The following is an 18,421-nucleotide window of genomic DNA, read 5'->3' on the forward strand; positions in this document are numbered from 1 at the left end:
AAACAACAGGGGGTCCAACCACTTGTCCCAATTATGGCTATCGTCGTGAATGAACTTTCAAATCATGTTTTTCAGCGTTTTATCAAACCACTCCACCAGGCCGTCAGTCTAGTTGTTGGTACCGAAGGGCCGTCGGGAAATGCTCTTCCAGGCGGCTCACCATAACCAAGTGGCTGGTCACCTCGGTCACGAAAAGTGTGTGTGTGTGTGTGTGTGTGTGTGTGTACATGTGCATGTGATGTGTGTGCGTGTGATGTGTCAGGGGAGGGAGGGGAGTGTACAGAACTTTGGTTCTGATTGGTTCTGGTGTATGAAGTCGGTATTATATCATAGCACCTCCAAGCCGCGAAAAAGGCTGCCCTCGAGCCCCGCGGTCGTATAGACACCCCTTGACCATAGGAAAGCTCCGAGCACCCTGAACTGCAGCCACAGAGGACCCCCCAGCCCCCAGAGAAGCCCGGAGCCCATAGAGCAACACTTAGGTACGGCCCCAAGGAGCATAAACCAGTCCCGGAGAGCGTGAGGAGACCCTGCACTCCTGAGGCGCGCACATACAACCCGCCCCTACATGCAGGCACAAGACACAGCTGCAGGTGCAAAAACTGGGCCGCGGACACCAGCCCCGGATTGCGGGCCCAGAGCCAGGCCCCGCGCCGACAGACTGACACACCACCCAAACCGCCCGCCTCACCTTACTTTACTTATTACTCCCTGTAGAAAGTAATTTTTTACACTACTCATTACATTACTTTTACGTTACTCCGCAACATCGCCTGAGATTCATTGTCACATAATTGTTTCACAGTTGGCATTGTACCTTCCTGTTTCCAAGCATGCATCGTGTTCCGATTTTGAGGATTACAGAGAGAGAATTACAAACCAATGTAATGTAACTTGTTACCCCTCAACAGTGGTTGTATTGAGGTGACACTGACAATCGACACCTTGTAATTCCAAAGAGCAGCAGAGCACTGATAATGCACCTTGCACATACACTCTCATGGGCAGGTAACCCCTGGGCCACACCAGAAGTGACAGGTCAGCGTCACGAAAGCAGTACAGCAACGCTCAGATACATTGCATTTTAATCAATATGGAAGGTCACACCAGGCAGATGCATCAGTGTCGCGAATGCGGCATGCCATGAGGCTCCTAAACCCCTCGTGTTTTTTTACGCCTTAGCTCTATTTTTCCGGGCGCAAACTGTAAACTGGAGCCTAGATTCCAATAGAGGTCCACTCAAAAGGTGTATTTAGCAAAAACATTTTATCACCAAGCCTGGTATGCATCAACCACATTTATAAAATCCCTAACGTGGATTACTGACAAACTAATACAAGTAAAGAATATCGAAGAAAATATTATCATTCCAGCAGGAAAAAAATATCACACCCGGGAATAGACTTTAGCTTTTACTTCATACTTGGGAAGTAGTTTTATAGACTCTATTGGTCAAGTATACTGTACCTGTCAACAACACGGAAGCGGGACAGTCTCCTTGCTGCTTGGAGTCAACAACATGTGGGCTCTAGTCAAACTGACTTGTCAAGCAATAGATTTGTGGAGTAGAGAAATCTGTCGATTTATTCATCAGTTTTTAAGCGTTGTTATTTTGTTTTGTCAAATGTACAATAATATATTCTTGGCATTTTTTTCTTCATTTAATAATCAAACCACAAATAACTGATAACAAACAAATAATCAGAAAACACTTTATTACAGAAACAGTTCAATAAATACACATGTATAGATTGTGGAAATATTGGTCGTGTGTGGAAAAGGTTGGCACAACCAGGTGTATCACCAAGCCTGTGCAAAGGCTACTGGCAAGTGCCACTGGAGGAGTCATGCAGACCATACACCACATTCCATACGCCAGCCGGACTCTGTCAGTTCATGGTGATGCCTTTTGGGCTGTAGTGATCTACAGCAACATCTGGGAAGAGGGGAGGTAGAGCCTCCAATGGATCAGGTGGCAGCTATCCAAAATTGTCCTCGCCCTCAAACCAAGAAGGAGGTATGGTCCTTCCTGGGACTGGCTGGATGGTACCGACAGTTTGTGCCAGAGTTCACATCGATCGCTACTCCACTCACCGCTTTGACGAATAAGGACCAAAATAACCCTTTTCCTGGACAGAGGACTGTGGGAGCCTCAGAACATGGCGTGCCTATGTTCCTTCTTGGTTCTCAAGAGTCCAGACTTCCCAAGAAAGATTTTGGTGTAGGTAAATGCCTCCGCAGTTGGCCTTGGAGCGGTCCTGGCCCAAGGGGACCCTCTGCCATGCTTAGATGCCCTCTGCCATGCTTAGATGCTTATAAGTAATGATCATTCATCCTGCGAGAGGGGCTTGGTTTTATAAAAAGATCCGTCAAATATGCAGGTCCTCAGTTGGTTTGAGTTACAGAGAAGATAACAGTGGCGTTTGTTTCGACTGCTATTTGGTTGCTCATCAGTAGAGTTAAATTAGTACTCGCTCGTAAATATCTTGTAAATTCTTTATTCTACATTATTTTTGCTTGTGTGTGGGAGAAATTTGTGACAGGTAAGGTATAATCAGCAGGAATACCCACCACACCAGATACCACCACCAAGGCCCAGTCGCAGCACCAAGGGGCAGCCACCCCATAACAACCCGCTATAGTCACAGTGGCCCGCCAAGCACCCCAACAAGCCCCCCGAAGATTATTTTACTACTTTTGAAGAGGGAAACCATTCTATCAGTGTCACCACCCTCTATCTCCGTGTAGATGAACATAAAAGACTAAACCAGATATTTTAACGGAAAAACAAAGGTCTCTTAAAGTTATAACAACCAAACCAAAGACATTGGTCACATTTACAAGTGAGGGTTTTTACCAACAAATCAAAGGGCTCTCCAAGATGACTGAACAAACAAACTGAACAAACGCAAGCATCAAAAACGTGTGTAACAAAAGTCTATCTCTGAAGTAATCAATCGCCTGTCCATGAGAAGGATTCTCTGCCAGGTTTTATGCCTCCAACAGCTGCCTCTGATTGGACCGGGAAATTGATGGAGCAATCATTGTGGAGGATCCACACAGCTACTTTTCCATGCAATCAGCCATTGACGAGTTGGAGACCACACCACAACAGATATATTGAGTTGCAGTTGACTGAAGATAACATGCTAAATAATTGAAGATGCAAGGTGATGGTGAAAAAAGCGATGGTAACGTTATAATGTTGGTTAATTGGTGCTTCGGCACGCTGATGGGTGAGATGATGGATAGCTAGCTTGATGAAGGATGGAACACCAGGAGCTTTGACTCAGGATGGGAAGAATAGCCTTAAGCAGCGCCGATGCAGAGGGAGCGTCCAGTACCCGAGTACATTCGGGTAAGATGTTTGACTGGATTACAATGTCTCTGAAGCGATGATGGCACCAGAAACTAGTAGCGATACTTAGTGTTTCAGTAGTGAAAAGGGGTCAGTGAGAGAAGAGTTGAGAGAATGTCAGTAATGGATGAAGCTTGAGAAGGGTAGAGTAGGGTTGAGGTGGAGTTGAGACTGAACAGGAATATGGGAGTGGCTCGTCTGGTTGGTTTGATATGCTTGAGGGTGAAAACCAGTGGGTCCTGAGTGTTTATGGCAATGTCGGAGAGGATGGGACGACGAAGAGGGTCGTAAGAGGATGAGGTGAGCACCGGAGAAAACAGAAGAATGCCAAGGGAAACATGGATTCCAGAGTCTTGTCTAAGTGAGGCCTGAGGTAACCAGAGCAGAGGGTGAGTATGCAACAGTGAGGTACGCCGGCGGTGAGCGCAAGCTATTGGAGCATTTCCTGTCATTGGAGCCCTTTGAAGGTGGGTAGTTTGGCTGTTGTGCAAAAGCTAAGACAATTAATTGACAGGTGGATCTGACGGGTATATGTAGGTAAAGTTGATTGGTAGTGGGTGTGGTGGGGCCGTGGTCTCTGCTTCTGAACCTCAGTTAATTCTAACCCCATATCGTGGAAGTGAACGTGCTACACAGACAGTAAACAAAAGAGACACAACGCAACACAGCACACAGACTCCTACCAACAAACAATAATCTGCTTTTATATTTTTCTTCTGTTTTGTTCTGTCTGTAATGTGATTTAGCTGATTCGCAGTGTGTGACGTCATGGTGCATTCCAAAACCTCAAATTTTTCAAGAAGGTACTGTGTCTCTGAAAAACTGGTTCTTGGCTGAACTTCAATATAAACACATGGTAAATGGTTTGTGTTATCCTACTGATATTAAAACACCTTTTTCAGATTTGTGAAAACTTTATTTTATTTCTGAAAACAGGCAAAAGGTAGACCGGCGATTGAAGACCAAGTCTATCTCAAAAACCGCAGTACTAATTGTAGTCAAACCTGGACTAGACTAAAATAAGAAGCCCAAACGGCATTTCAAATCCTCCGATTTGTGAAACCTTTATTCTGTTTGTGAATGTTCACATGTGTTCGGGCCAGTATTGTTGTATTTCACTGCTGGGTATGTCCATTCATCAAACCTGGCACAGTTTCATGGGAGCTTTGGGTAACTGACAATTAATGGTTTGCGCTGTTTAACATGTTAAGAGCTGTATCCTCCCACAGTGTTTCAGGAGTGTTGACCCCTCTTATTCCTTTATACCATTAAAACTATGAATGTGTTGCCTAAGTGCTCTGTAAATGGAAGAAAAAAAAAAAAAAAGTACTTGAAAGTTCATTGAAATGCACTTCAGAAAAATTGTAGTTGATTAGTCTTGTACTGGCTACCTTTTGATCACTTCGTAGCAGTGCTCAAGTGCTGGTTTTGTGTGCACGTAGGGTGTCCACAGTATACCCACCTACCAAGACACCACTGGTTCTCTCCTCTACACACGCACGCACATACACACACACACACACACACACACACACACACACACACATCAAGCTGCCACAAAATGAACAGGCCTCCCTGCCCCACAGCTAGTGACTGGAGAGAAAAAGCTAGACAAAAGTGTGTGTGTGTGTGGGGGGGGTTGGACAGCATTGTCACGAAGGAGTGCAACTCGATACTCTTGCACATTGAATATTTCCCTAGAGGGGTTTATTTTTTCCATTACCCCAGCACAGCAGAATGATGGAGTCATTTTTGCTCTCGCTCTCTCTCTCTCTCTTTCTTGCTCTTGCTCTCTCTTTCCCCTCACGCTCTCCTCACACCTCGATTCATCCCCGTCTTCTCTCTTGGCTCCGCAAATTTCCATAGATACCTTGTGCAAATGTAACCTTTTGCCAGCCAAATCTTTGGTTGCTTGCTGCCGGGAAATAGGGGGGAAAAATTCCCACACACACAACACACACACACACACACACACACACACACACACACACACACACACACACACACACACACACACACACACACACACACACACACACACACACACACGCAACTGAACCCTACTTTAAGTATGCTTTTCCTATCTGTAAACTTAGACTGTTCTTTCTGTGGGAGTGAAGAGAGCTAAGGGCTGCTGCATTTAATTATGGTGCCACCTTGTGGTTATACTGCATTTGCAAGAAGCTCACAAAACGTCACTTATTGGACGGCATTCTCAGAAACTGTGCAAATGAAGTTGTAGAAGTAAACAATGTCCTTATGTCCATTCCATGGCTTTACTCTCTGTAACAATGACTTTAGCCTCCCCTTTTCTTTGCAGCTGATAGGGTTGGGCAAAAGCGCAAACCAATCCGATATTTTTATTTTCCATTGTGAACAGCATTACATATGATGCAAATCACAGGCAAATACTCCAAAAAAAATCCTAAAGTCGCCACTGCTCAGGACACCTATTTTTTTTTATCCTTCAAAATGCCATGGCATGCACAACATTCATGACATTCATTCACACAGAATTGAGAAAATGTAAAGGCAAAAATAAAGAACTTATATATTATATTAATTCCAAATTTTTCTTTTACATTTTCACAATGTCATCCGTGTTTTGACTTTGCATTGTCAATAGTTTGATGCGCTCATGTGTTTCAGCTGATCTTTGACTTTTGTCATACAAAACCTGTACTTGGTGTTCACTGACTCTGAACACATGTTTTTAAGGTGTAAGGCTTACCACTGGTACATTAAAAGGGTTCCCTGTTAACTTGGAAAAACTCCCCGTACTCCATGACATCTTTGAATCTGTGTTCAAATTCCTGTTTTAGTTCCTTCCATATGCCTCCCATAGCCATCATAGTTAAAATGTTGCAATAGCTCAGGGTGGTCACTTGTGCAGGATCTTAGTTTGGGAAAGTGATCGAACTGTCGGTCAGGTATGAAGACAGTAGTGATCTTGTGTTGGAAAGCTATGACCGCCCGTAGCATATTATCTGGATGCTTCCCTTTTCCTTGGAGTCGGAGGTGAAGGGAATTCAGATGACATGTTTGGGAGCGCCAGCTTTTAATATCCAGTGTGGATCCTCAAAGCGTTTTTAATTGGCACTAGACTTCTGACAAATAAGGCACAACAGAGACGATTCACGCTGCAGAAAGGAAAAACTCCTCTGCCCCAAAATCCTGAAACCTTCGGTGTTCGTCTTAAATCACCCACACTTTCCTCTTAGCCGGTCGTCAAAGTACTCTGTTGGTGTCTACGCCGGTGCTTGCGTTCATGGGTCTGTGTCGGTGATTCTGCGCATAGACCGCCCAAACGCTAGAAACGCACCCCAGTGGCTTTTTCAGGGCCTTCCGACACAGAGAAACACTCTCACCCAGTAGAGAGCAGGCAGGTTTAATATCAGTCACATATCATTCAAAACATTCAACATTCAAACATGCGCCCCACCCGGCCCCAAGGCCCGAGCGGCCGCCCATGTAGCCGAGTGTGCTCGGCACAGGACACCCCCCACCCCCTGACGCCTGCAGACAGGCAGATATCTCCATATATTCCATCATTCAGTAGCAAAGATTCAGGGACGATTCCTTAGTTATTGTCTTAAAAAATCAGCAGTAAGCATAGAAAGTTCCATCTACAAGGCGGATCCACAGCTGGAGGACAGACTTCTTTGAGACCACTAAGGCAGCCACACCTGAAGAGACAAAGCATCCACTTGTCCCATCCAGCATGCGTTCGGACGCGTGGGCCGTGGGCGCATGCTGCATGCCTTTGGACCAGCCGGGCATCTTCGGGAATCCATGCAGGACTCATTGCCTCTGCTTGAGGCACGACGAGCACGGACGACTCACAAATGACTTTCGGTTCTTTTCATTTTCGAATGGAAAGACGGGTGAAAACCTGTGTGTCCAGATGTAGTTACAGAGTCGTGGATATAACTAATTACTCTTTTTTTTGCGGAGCGCCTCCCGACTCCTAGTGTTTCGACAACAATTCATCATTTATGTTGTACTAGTCCAGCATAGAAATGTAATTCCCGGATATGGAAATAATTTTATTTGAATTAGTTGAATTAAATGCTTGGTAGCATTTTGTGTGTGCCTGGTTCATTGGCCAAAGAACATAATGCGGGCTCGAGGACAAAATAAAATTTTTGAAATAACCACAGGTGTGATGCCACTTTATGTAGAGCAACAGAGCTGATCATGTAGCATGCGATGTGGGCTTTGATTGAAGGGCTGCATAACTGGAGAGATCAAGAGAAAGTGGAAGAAGTGAGGAACACTGTAAAGAAAAGCAGTTGTTTGGTGTGGACATAAAAACAGCGATGAAGTGAGAAACCATGGGGATTCTTTGTAAACATATAGGCGCCCCTCTTTCATTTTTTAGTAAATACACATCTATATTTTTGAAAGAGCAAATGGTCAAAAGTCTCTATCAAACTCTTGGGGCATTTTAAGTCTTCCACGACCTAAACATTGACTTTTGTGTTTGAAGTGGTTTCCGGACTGTTTGCGAAGGACTTTAATTGGAGCTGCTTTGCCACAAATTGTGAGTAATCTTCGCAAAGAGTAGCCAACACTTGTAAGGAAAAGCCGAGTTGGTAGGAATGAAGCCATTTCCTCCTGAGAATTACCTCTACGGTTAGTGCTATCAGCAAAACACATTGCCATTGCCAACGCATAATGTACCCTATTTTCTGTGCCAGAGCAAATGTACGCTCATTTAATTCCTTTATCCATCTCTCTTTCTCTCATTATCTTTCTCTGTCTGGATGGCATGCTGAAGTCTAAAAAGCAAGCCATTGCAGTGTGGAGGTGTTCAGGAGGACTTTACCTCCCTGAAATATTAATGAGAAAATGTGCCATGCATTTTTAACAACGCTGCAGCTACTTCAGGGGTTTTACTTCGCTCTCCTTTATTCTCTCCCCCTCTACTCCCATTTTTTCCCCCTCGCCTGTTCTGTATCAGGGCCTCTCTTACTTTCTTTTCTCTTGTAGTTTGAAATGCAATGATACACAGTGTCTGCTGTTGAATGTCTTGTGCTGATAATTAGAGGACTCCAGTCCAGTCAAGCCAACCAGCTTCACAACAATCCGCTGCATATCCCAACCTAGTTATAAATAAAATTCTAGCGTCCCTAAACAAGCATTGTTTATGTTGTCTCCTGGCAAGAGCACAGTACAGTGCTACGGACTAGCCCTCCCTCTATCGGGTTAGAATTCCAGCCTGCCGGGTATTACAACTGTACAGGATTCTAAAGATTGCTCAGACTAGGTAGCGAATAGACTCGCCCCTGCTGCTGTCTCCTTCCTGAAGCCTCCACTGTTTCAGCCCTGAAATATACCCCCTCAGTAACCCTGCAAACTAAAGGATATAAGTCAAAAGGCCACTCCAGTTAACGACAGCTCTATTCTAGTTAGTGCCAGTTAGTGTGGTTGCTGGGTGTGCATTTAATGACAAGTTTACTTTTGTCCTTAGGAGATGTTTCTTACTGGGGCCTAGGCTAACAATTTACATCCTATAATGCGCTCTTCCTAACTTTTTACCATCTACAAGAAGGGTAATCAGGCTTAGGTGACTTGCATCTCTCAACTAAAATAACAAGTATTCATTGAAGCAGTGCAAAGGGGTAATTAATCATAACGTGATATGGACAAATCGTGATTAATGGTGTTGATAAAATCAAACAATCAATCTGATCAAAATCGGTAAAATGAAAAATAAAATAAAATAATAAAAACATACCCTAATGCTTTCCCTATTCTAATTTGGCCTCATTTCAATTTGGGAGCCAGCCGAAGGATCTGATCAGGAACCTCCAAGCTGGCTTTACCAGCGGCGATGGTAGTGGCGATGTTCTCCAGAGCAGCCCACCTCCCTGTACAAGGAGCCCAGGCCTCACTACAGTCGAACAACCGCTGCTCGCTGGGGGGACTCAGGTGTCCGAATAATCAGGAGAAGGGTTGGCGTGACAAAGTCGCAGATTCCAATCTGCTTCTTGGTCCAGCGTCGTAATCCTCTTTAGGTTCTTGTCGTGTCTTCTCCGGAGCAAAGAATCCCAATGTATTCTGCTTGTTTCATCTTTTTATGACTTCTGCCAGCGTCTCTCTTTTGCGAGCACATGATCGGTGATTCATGCTTCTTTGGGAATCAAGCTGACGTGGTGACATTACTTGTTGCAATTATTTTTTCTGTGCGTCTGCAAAGATAACGTGTTTGGTATTTTTCCACATGACTCATGCCCCTGTGATTTCTCCGACGTTTTAGGTTTTCTCCTAAAATAGCCGTTCCAGGCCAGCCCACATAAAGCCCCAGATTACATGTAAAATTATATTTTACTGTAAATACATTAACTCTTTTTTTCAGATTTCCACAGTGTATATACGGTATACATCTTTTCTTTATCTTACTTTTTTCTTTCCCTAATTCTTACAAATCATCATTACATTAATATCAACATTTCATTCTCACATTGAACCATTTGCTCAACATGGGTACATCATTACCGTCCGGTAATTAGCTTTAGATATAACTTGTAGATTATAGACTAAAATAAAGTCATCCATAAACAATTTGTCATCTAATTGTCATTGTTTGTACTTAAGTGCTTAACTCATTTCATTATTGTTAAAGATGATGATTATTTTAAGTAATCTTTCTTTATTGATTCATTTATTCTCTTCTTCTACCTCCTCAAGTATGGGCAAGTCCATCAGCCAGTCCAGGATTCGGCAGCTCCCACTCCAGAACCCCAGCCATTTCCTCCTGCAGTTCCTCACATTGGCCTGTGAGGCCTACCCTACCTCCCTCCGCCGCTTCCATTACTCGGAGGGGAGATCCTGCTGGGAAAATGGCCTCCAATCCTTTCATCCATCGTGGTGTGATTCCCTTCACTGCGTCCGGTTCTCGTGTCAACTTGGGTGGTGGCAGCTCTCATTCTCCTCCGCTGGTCGCAGCGGATGCGTTCTTCTTTTACTCATTTTCTTCCCTCGTCTGAGCCCTGGTTTCAGGCCTTATCTTGCCTATAGCCTTCTTCACGGGCTTAGCCGCGCTTGTGCTGGGTTTTGGTTCTGGTGTGCCATCTTCCACAGGGACCACCTCCTTCTCCTTACTGCAGTCCTGTCTCGGATCTCTCCAGAGACGACGCCTCCACCGTTTACTCTCCAGCTCATTCGGTTGTACCATATCCTCCTTCTTTAGTGATCGCTTATCCCTCAGGATACAAGGTATCACGGTACAAGGTATGCGGTAGATAGACTGCAGGCTGCAGCTCGTGATCCACTGTGCATTTCTCCAAACAAAACCAATAAAAACTGTGTTTTTTTTATTGTAGATGTCTTTTTTTTTTTCTTTATTTATTTTCCGACATTTATATGAAACAAAAAATCCCCGCATCTGATAGCTCAAGTGCATCGTGGTGCGGTGTCCGTGTCTCCCACAAGCTTGGAGCACGGCAACGACCGGCAAAGTCTGAACTTTTAAATTGGGCCTTGTAGATCTAATACGGGTGAAGAACTCAACAACTGGATTGATTATTTCTCACCTCAAATTTGTTCGGAAACATATTTTGGTAGCCCGATAAGGTGAAATCAGTGAAAATAACGGAGGAAATACAATGAAACCAAGAAGCCACGCTCAAACGCCATTGGCTCAGAGAACGCGGAACTTGTGCTCAAACCCCTTTGGCTCACAGAACTCTGTGCCTCGGGAGGGTGGCTCCTCCCACAGAAAAACAGCCTATTTTGTAACAGGATGGTATAGACTATAGAGGTATGTTAGGATGGCTAGAATGCATAGTCTGAGTGGTATTTTCAGCATAAAAAGAATCAGGAATATGTTTTTTGCTGACCTCAAAGACCTACAGTATATTAACGTGTGTATAAAGGAGCATAAATGGTCCCCTTCGAATCTCTGGTTTCTCGCGGAAATTCGGAGGGGCTTCCACCTTGAAATGTTTTTAGAAAAGGACTACTGGGATCTGAGATTACCTAATGATTGACATATTGGTTCTTGCCCAGGGCAAGAAGGCATAATACAAAGGCATAAATATGTATTATTACTATGTAATAAGCTAGCACAAATACATATAATCATCGTATTTTTTATTTATACCCTATATACCCATAAAGTATTCTTGTTGTTCCCTCTTATGCAGGTGGTGCAATCTGAGAGAGATTAGTGTCTGCAAAGTGGTGGTAGGGGAGTGTGTTGCTAGGCAGCAGTGGATGGCGGCCTGTAGGATGACTCTGGAGGCCAAGAAGAGGAAGAGAGTGAAAGAAGAGCCAAAGATAAAATGGTGGAAGTCAAAAAAGGAGTAGTGATGCATGCAATTTAGGGAAGAGGTAAGGCGGGCAATAGGTGGGAATGAACGGTTACCAGGTGACTGGGAAACAACTGCAGGAGTGGTGAGGGAGACGGCCAAGAAGGTACTTGGTGTATCATGCGGGAAGAGGAAGGAAGACAAGGACTCTTGGCGGTGGAGTGAGGAAGTACAGAAGAGCATAGTGCAGAAGAGGCTGGCGAAGAAGAAATGGGATAATCAGAGAGATGAAGAAAGTAGACGGGAGTACAAGCTGATGTGGCGCAAGGTGAAGAGAAGGTGGCAAAGAAAAAGGCATTCGACGAGTTGCATGAGAGGTTGGACAGGAAGGAAGGAGAAAAGGACTTGTACCGATTGGCAAGACAAAGGGACCAAGCTGGGAAGGATGTACAGCAGGTTAGGGTGATGAAGGATAATGATGGGAATGTGCTGACTAGTGAGTAGAGTGTGTTGAGAAGGCGGAAGGAGTACTTTGAGGAGTTGATGAATGACGGAAATGAGAGGGAGAGAAGAGTGGATGATGTGGGGATAGTGAATCAAGAAGTGCAGCAATTTAGTAAGGACGAGGTGAGAACAGCATTAAAGAAGATGACGAGTGGAAAGGCAGTTGGCTCAGATGACATACCTACATACCTGGGGAAGCATGGAAATGTGTAGGTGAGATGGTAGTGGCGTTCCTATTTCTGTTGAGTTTTATTTATTTTTTTTACTTTTTGTGTATATTTGACAATACAATTTTAATTACATTTAATTAAATTCATTAGTTAGTTAGTTTTTTTATGCCAATGGTCTCAGTGTAACGCACCAAATCTCACAACAACAAATTTTAAGTAACCCTATATGTAAATGTACCGAATAAAGGGTTAAGGGATTATGATTCAGATTTCTCTATTGGCGAGATTTGAAAAGAATCCCCATGTGTCAAAAGAACAGAAAAAATATTGTCCTCCGGCAGAAACCTCTCGACAAAGGTAAACCAATTTTTGCTGTCAGGCCCGTTTGGAAGATCCTGTTGGAGGAATTGGCTGGCAGCGTCAGTATCCCCATTTCTTTCACTCATAGAGACTCAATAATAAAAAATAATCAATATTAGCTTGACCCAATACCTAATATAATACGGTGTGACCGCCGTTATCAAAAGAAAGTTACAAGAAAGCGAAGTAAAAGACAAAAGACGTACAAGCAAGACAAATCAGTGTAAAAGAAGCAAACAGTAGATTAAAACATTAATACATTCATTTTTCATCATGTTGATGGCCATGGAAATAAATAAAAGACATTAAAGTATATTTGTAAGGTTTTATTTATATTATTGTTATTTTTGCAAAATACTATGTAACAATTTTGACAAATCCCTTCTCAAATATATACTGTCATTTGTGCGTGTGCATGTCTGCTGTAAACGGGAGTTGAAATGACCTGATTGAAATTATTTTATGGAGAATTGGGTGGAGGCATAAGAAAAGAAAAGAAAAAAAAAAGGTGACAAATAATCTCTTGAACTTGAACCTGATCGTCTCGAGATTCCGGGAGTAAAAACCCTTTTCCTCCCTCACCCACAGAATAACGCATTTGTGCGATTTGATTTGCGCACGCCACGGCCAACGATAGCGAAAGAACACAGCGACGCCTGGCGGTCTGCAGGAGCCGCCGCAGCCACGCTGCCGCCCTGGACACGGCTCGCTGATTTCACGAGTCACCATCTCATGTGCACAATTTAAACAAAATAAAATGAATAAAACCTGTAAAAAAAAAAGCCTCTGTGTTTTAAGTCAGATCGTCTGACATTCGTGTTAAATGTCTTCATGGTATGGGAGTGATTTTTTTTTTTTTCCCCTCCAATGGTGGCAAACAGTATAAGCCACAATCAAATGAAGCATGTACTGAAGTAGTATCTTTATTGGTCACATGGCACACCACACTACAACACACACACACACACACACACACACACATGCTTTTTGGGTGGTGGCCTCTGAAGTGTGGCCTCCACATTTCACCCATCCTGCCTTGTCCTTCCTGCGGGAGGGTGGTGGGGGTGGGGGTGACGTGTGCATGTGAGGTGGAGGAAGCCCCGTGTGAGCACGGGGAGACCATGCAAACCCCACACAGGAAGGCTCCCACATGATCATCCCCGGTGACCGAGGAGGCTTCTGACGTCACACTGACACAGTAGTCTCTCTCTCTCTCTCTCTCTCTCTCTCTCTCTCTCTCTCTCTCTCTCTCTCTCTCTCTCTCTCTCTCTCTCTCTCTCTCTCTCTCTCTCTCTCTCTCTCTCTCTCTCTCTCTCTCTCTCTCTCTCTCTCTCTCTCTCTCTCTCTCTCTCTCTCTCTCTCTCTCTCTCTCTCTCTCTCTCTCTCTCTCTCTCTCTCTCTCTCTCTCTCTCTCTCTCTCTCTCTCTCTCTCTCTCTCTCTCTCTCTCTCTCTCTCTCTCTGCGCCCCAGCAGAGGGCGTTATGGGAAATGTAGTAGTCTTATCCAAAATGTAGTCGACGTTCTTCGTCAGAAAAATAATTTGAAACGTTGTACTCACGTCGTTCTCACACAAAAAAATTAAATTTAAAAAAAATATATATATATATATATATATTTTTTTTTCTAACTTCCGGAACGACCGGCTCCGCTCAACTTGTCCCCGCTCGACAAGACGTCCGGCCGCCTGGAATCGTCACCTCCGGTCAGCGAAGACCCCGATGGAACCATATAGGGAGACGCCGTTCGCTGTCATGTGCGGTGGTCACAGTGGCACCTGTGTTGTGATATGTCCAAGCACCGCCTAGGGAGCAGGGATCGAACCGAAGAGCTGGTACGTGCTTTCGATTTACGAAGGAAAGTTGGCGCAAACATTACAAGCCGTAGGAACGTGGCTCCATAGCAAGGAGCCGGTTGTTGGCTAACCGTACCGAAAACAACACGTGGTAGGACCGGCATAGTTACACTATCGCTCAGGCTGTGAGTTTAAAGTGTGTTGAGTGTGTTGGACCGTTGAATTGTGTTATCTTAAATCCAGAACAATAGCCCAACAAAGGGAAGAAAAGAACGCTGATCCTTTGTTGACATTCGGTGTAGGCTGTAAATGTCATCAGTTCGGCAGTGTGCTTTTCTTCAAAACATAAACAAATGTGCTGGCCACTCATTGGATTTGCGCTTTCGTATTTCTAAACTCTGATTTACTGACTGATGATGACTAACTCAAAGTCGTACTCTAACATTTCTTTATATGATCAGACGTACTGGAAAATATAGTTATAGCTACGGAATACTGGAACTTGTAATTGAATGATTGCAGAAGAGTATTGAGCGCAATCAATTGCTAAAGGGAACTTGTATATATATATATATATATACACACATATATATGATAGTTTCTATCTATCTATCCATCCATCTGTCCATCTTTCCATCTGTCCATCTATCTTGCATAATTATTGTGGCCAAAGTGATGACGATCATAGGGTCCTTGGGGATATTTCTGGCCCTGGTCACAAGATGAGCTCTGACAGCTGAAATCTTGCCAAGATAGAGCCACATATGGCCGCTGGGGCCACCAGTCCTCTCTCGTCCTTGGTCTAGCTTGGTCTGTGTTTAGACAGCTTTTATAGAAATTGGTTAAGGAACGAATGTCATTGTGTTTCTTAAACACAAGCCAGTATACTTCTCCAAATGAATAAACAGGACCAAAAAAAAAACCACAAGACGGAAACCAAACCAAAACTTTGTGATTACAGGTTGCAATCACGCCGTACTGTGCAAATCTAACCACATACAAGTGCAAGACATCTGTAAGGAATCTGAATAAAAAGTTGTATTTATCAGTATTTTTTCTCGGTACATTTGAGCAATATGATAAGTATTCATATGTTGTTAGTGCGTTATGTCAATACAACAGCTTAATAGTAGTCCACAACAAGCCAAGTGTTTTGTTCCACATTTCTAACCGTCCGATAAAATAAAATAAAGTTTCAATGTTTATGTTTAGGGAGCTGAAAACAAATCGTGTTTATGAGGCATGTCCTTTCCCGGAGGGAGTCTGTAGTCTTAGTTCACTAGTATTTGTCAAAATATAAAGTGTTAATATAAATTTGATTCTTATATACTGTGTGTGTGTATATATATATATATATATCTCATTATTGCATCGTTTCAAGTATGCATTTAATTCTACAGGTCTGCCAAGAGTTGGGCCATCAGTTTATCAGCACAGACGTGTAAGTATTTACGAGTTTCCGTGTTTATCCTTTCCTATTGTAGCGTGATGTTTATCAATAAATGTATTTTTCACATGGGAAAAACATGCTAAGTTTTATGTCTTGTCTGGCTTATGTCATTTAGTGTACCTGCTACAGGAGCATCTGCAGGAATGGAGCTTTGTAGCAGAACTGAAACATTCATTTTTATTTATTTTTTTGTTTTTGTTGTTTTAGGTACACTGTGGATTATGTTGAGGGGCATTTGGGGCTAAATACATTGTTTTCTTAGTGTGCTGAAGTTGAACGTTTCTGCAATGTAGCGACATGTTGATTAATAACTGTCTAAACTGCTCAGTTCTAAATAAATACTGTGACGTTTGGATTGTGACAGGATGGGCGACGTCGTTGAAGGCGAGACAAACTTCTACTCCAGTGCCGAGGGGTACTGGCGAGAGGTCCCCCCCACAGTGGACGGCATGCTGGGCGGCTACGGCAGCCTCTCCAGCATCGACATTAACGGATCAAAGGCATTTCTGCAGAAATTCATTGGTGTAAGATAGTCCCTTTTTTTAAATGAAGAAAATGCATTTGAGGATATAGTGTATTGTGTTAAACACATGTCGTCATGCACGCTTACATTTTCTACTGTTATCATCTACTGGACAAAAGCAGGGCGAGGGGAAGACTGGCACCACCTGTGCCCTTGACTGTGGAGCAGGTATTGGAAGGATTACCAAGCGTTTACTACTCCCGCTCTTCAGCACTGTGGACCTGGTGGACGTAACCCATGAATTCCTGGACAAAGCCAAGACGTATCTAGGCGAGGACAGTAAAAGAGTGGAAAACTATTTTTGCACTGGCCTGCAAGATTTTGTACCGGAAAACGGCCGTTACGATGTCATATGGATCCAGTGGGTCATCGGTGAGTCTGGTTCATTGGTGTTGAGCGATAACGCAGAGTGCGGCTGTACGTATAAGTGTTTGCTACTTCCTTGTCTTTCTCCTCTTCAGGCCACCTGACGGACAAGCATCTGGTCGAGTTCCTGCAACGCTGTCAGAGCGGTCTGCGCCCCAACGGCCTTATTGTCATCAAGGACAACGTGTCGTACGAGGGCGTGGTCCCAGACGAGGTAGACAGCAGCGTGTGCCGAGACCTTGGAATAGTGCGCAGCTTGGTGGCCAAGGCGGGGCTACGCATCGTCCAAGAGGAGCAACAAATGAACTTCCCGAAGGAAATCTACCAGGTCCACACGTTGGCTTTCAGATAGGGGGAGGGATGGCGAGGGGGAACTCTATAGGAATCACAGAATACCCAATTCTGAACATTTGTTTTTTTTAATATTCACATTTAAGTTCACTGGTAGCTGCCAGTCGGATACCCGTGGAATTGAATGAACGAAGGCAATAAAGTCTAAGTTAAAATACACGCAGTATCTGAAGTGGTCTACTCCAAGGTTTTAAGGTTGCTAAAGTTCATATAAATGTTTCATATTCGCCAAGCAGCTATGACCTATTTTGTATTTTTTAGGTTTGTCAACAACATACAGTGCAATCCATAAGCCACAGGGTCAGGGAGTTTCCTGTCAATCTGCACTCCTGGTCTCTTGATGGCACAAGCATTTGATATCAAAAGGCAATACCGCTTTTGTGACCTACGATATTAAGAACCGTGCTAAAGGTTTTTGTGACCACCGCTCCAAACAAAGTGTGGGGGACTTGGCAGATGTTGACACACACATCAGTGAGGGATAAGCTGCTTTTGAACCATAAGACACGATGGCCGTTTCGTAGGTGTGCATATGAATGTGTTTTCTTTAAGGTTTATAATATTGTGTGGGTCCATTTTTGAAAATGTCCCCATCAATCATCGATGTCAGACCTTAGAAACAGTCGCTCCGTCTCATCTCAAATATCTTTGCTGCAATTGTGAAAATGTAACTTTATCTGCCTCTGTATACTGACATTTTGAATCGTGTGATTCACATGTCTTTCCTATTCCTCTTCAGATTTTGATATTAAAATCAGATAAAAAGGACAAAAGAACAATGCTTGCAGCTGAGATTTATTGCATTTGCATAATTGCTTCCATTTGATCAATATTGAGCGGATATTCTTTAGTAACACAACTTGGCCTTAAATATCCTGGGTGTGTGTGTATACTTAAATCCATATTCATGCATATGTACAAAAAAAACAGTAGTAAAAAAAACCCCAATATTTATAGTTACTTGGTTTCGTAATCACAACTTGCAATTAAAATTATAATTTACGTCTGGAATATTCATGTCCTCACTTCCAGGAAAACCGGTAATAGACAGGTAGTATAATTATATATAATACGTAGAATCCATTATAGAGCTAATTCCATTATAGAGCTTGGTTTAATTCACACATTTGCCAGCACGTCATTAATGCCTAGTCCAAAAATACAAAGTGTGAAGCTGTTTGTAACTCTTAAAACGAGCATGACGCTGGTAATTGCACTTTGGTTTTAAATTCTAATGTACTGCGTGCAGCTTCCTGACGGTGTGGTCAACTAGCCTGTGAAAAGCCCCTGTG

At 43.4% G+C, this 18,421-nt stretch overlaps 1 protein-coding gene across 2 annotated transcripts; it reads left to right on the forward strand.

Moving 5' to 3' along the window:
* The first annotated feature begins 14,338 nt into the window (after positions 1-14,338).
* ntmt1 (N-terminal Xaa-Pro-Lys N-methyltransferase 1) lies at positions 14,339-18,414 on the forward strand. Of its 2 annotated transcripts, none has more exons than XM_080017990.1 (5): positions 14,339-14,478; positions 15,840-15,880; positions 16,254-16,413; positions 16,535-16,784; positions 16,874-18,414. In XM_080017990.1, the coding sequence occupies exons 1-5, from the start codon at positions 14,434-14,436 to the stop codon at positions 17,128-17,130; spliced, it is 753 nt and encodes a 250-aa protein (XP_079874116.1). In that variant the 5' UTR covers positions 14,339-14,433; the 3' UTR covers positions 17,131-18,414. The 2 variants fall into 2 exon arrangements, with proteins under 2 accessions (XP_079874116.1, XP_079874115.1); XM_080017989.1 differs by having other exon boundaries at positions 16,532-16,784; positions 16,874-18,410.
* Positions 18,415-18,421: the final 7 nt, after the last annotated feature.

Source organism: Zeus faber (genome assembly GCF_960531495.2).
Source record: "Zeus faber genome assembly, chromosome: 17".
In the NCBI taxonomy this organism is placed as follows: domain Eukaryota; kingdom Metazoa; phylum Chordata; class Actinopteri; order Zeiformes; family Zeidae; genus Zeus; species Zeus faber.

What these genes read in the sequence shown, in the direction of transcription:
- ntmt1 (XM_080017989.1), top strand. Translation starts at nt 14,434, where the DNA reads ATGTCCAAGCACCGCCTAGGGAGCAGGGATCGAACCGAAGAGCTG. An exon ending in GGGATCGAACCGAAGAGCTG is followed by an intron (nt 14,479 to 15,839) that starts GTACGTGCTTTC and finishes TTAATTCTACAG; the next exon opens with GTCTGCCAAGAGTTGGGCCA. An exon ending in TTCTGCAGAAATTCATTGGT is followed by an intron (nt 16,414 to 16,531) that starts GTAAGATAGTCC and finishes ACTGGACAAAAG; the next exon opens with CAGGGCGAGGGGAAGACTGG.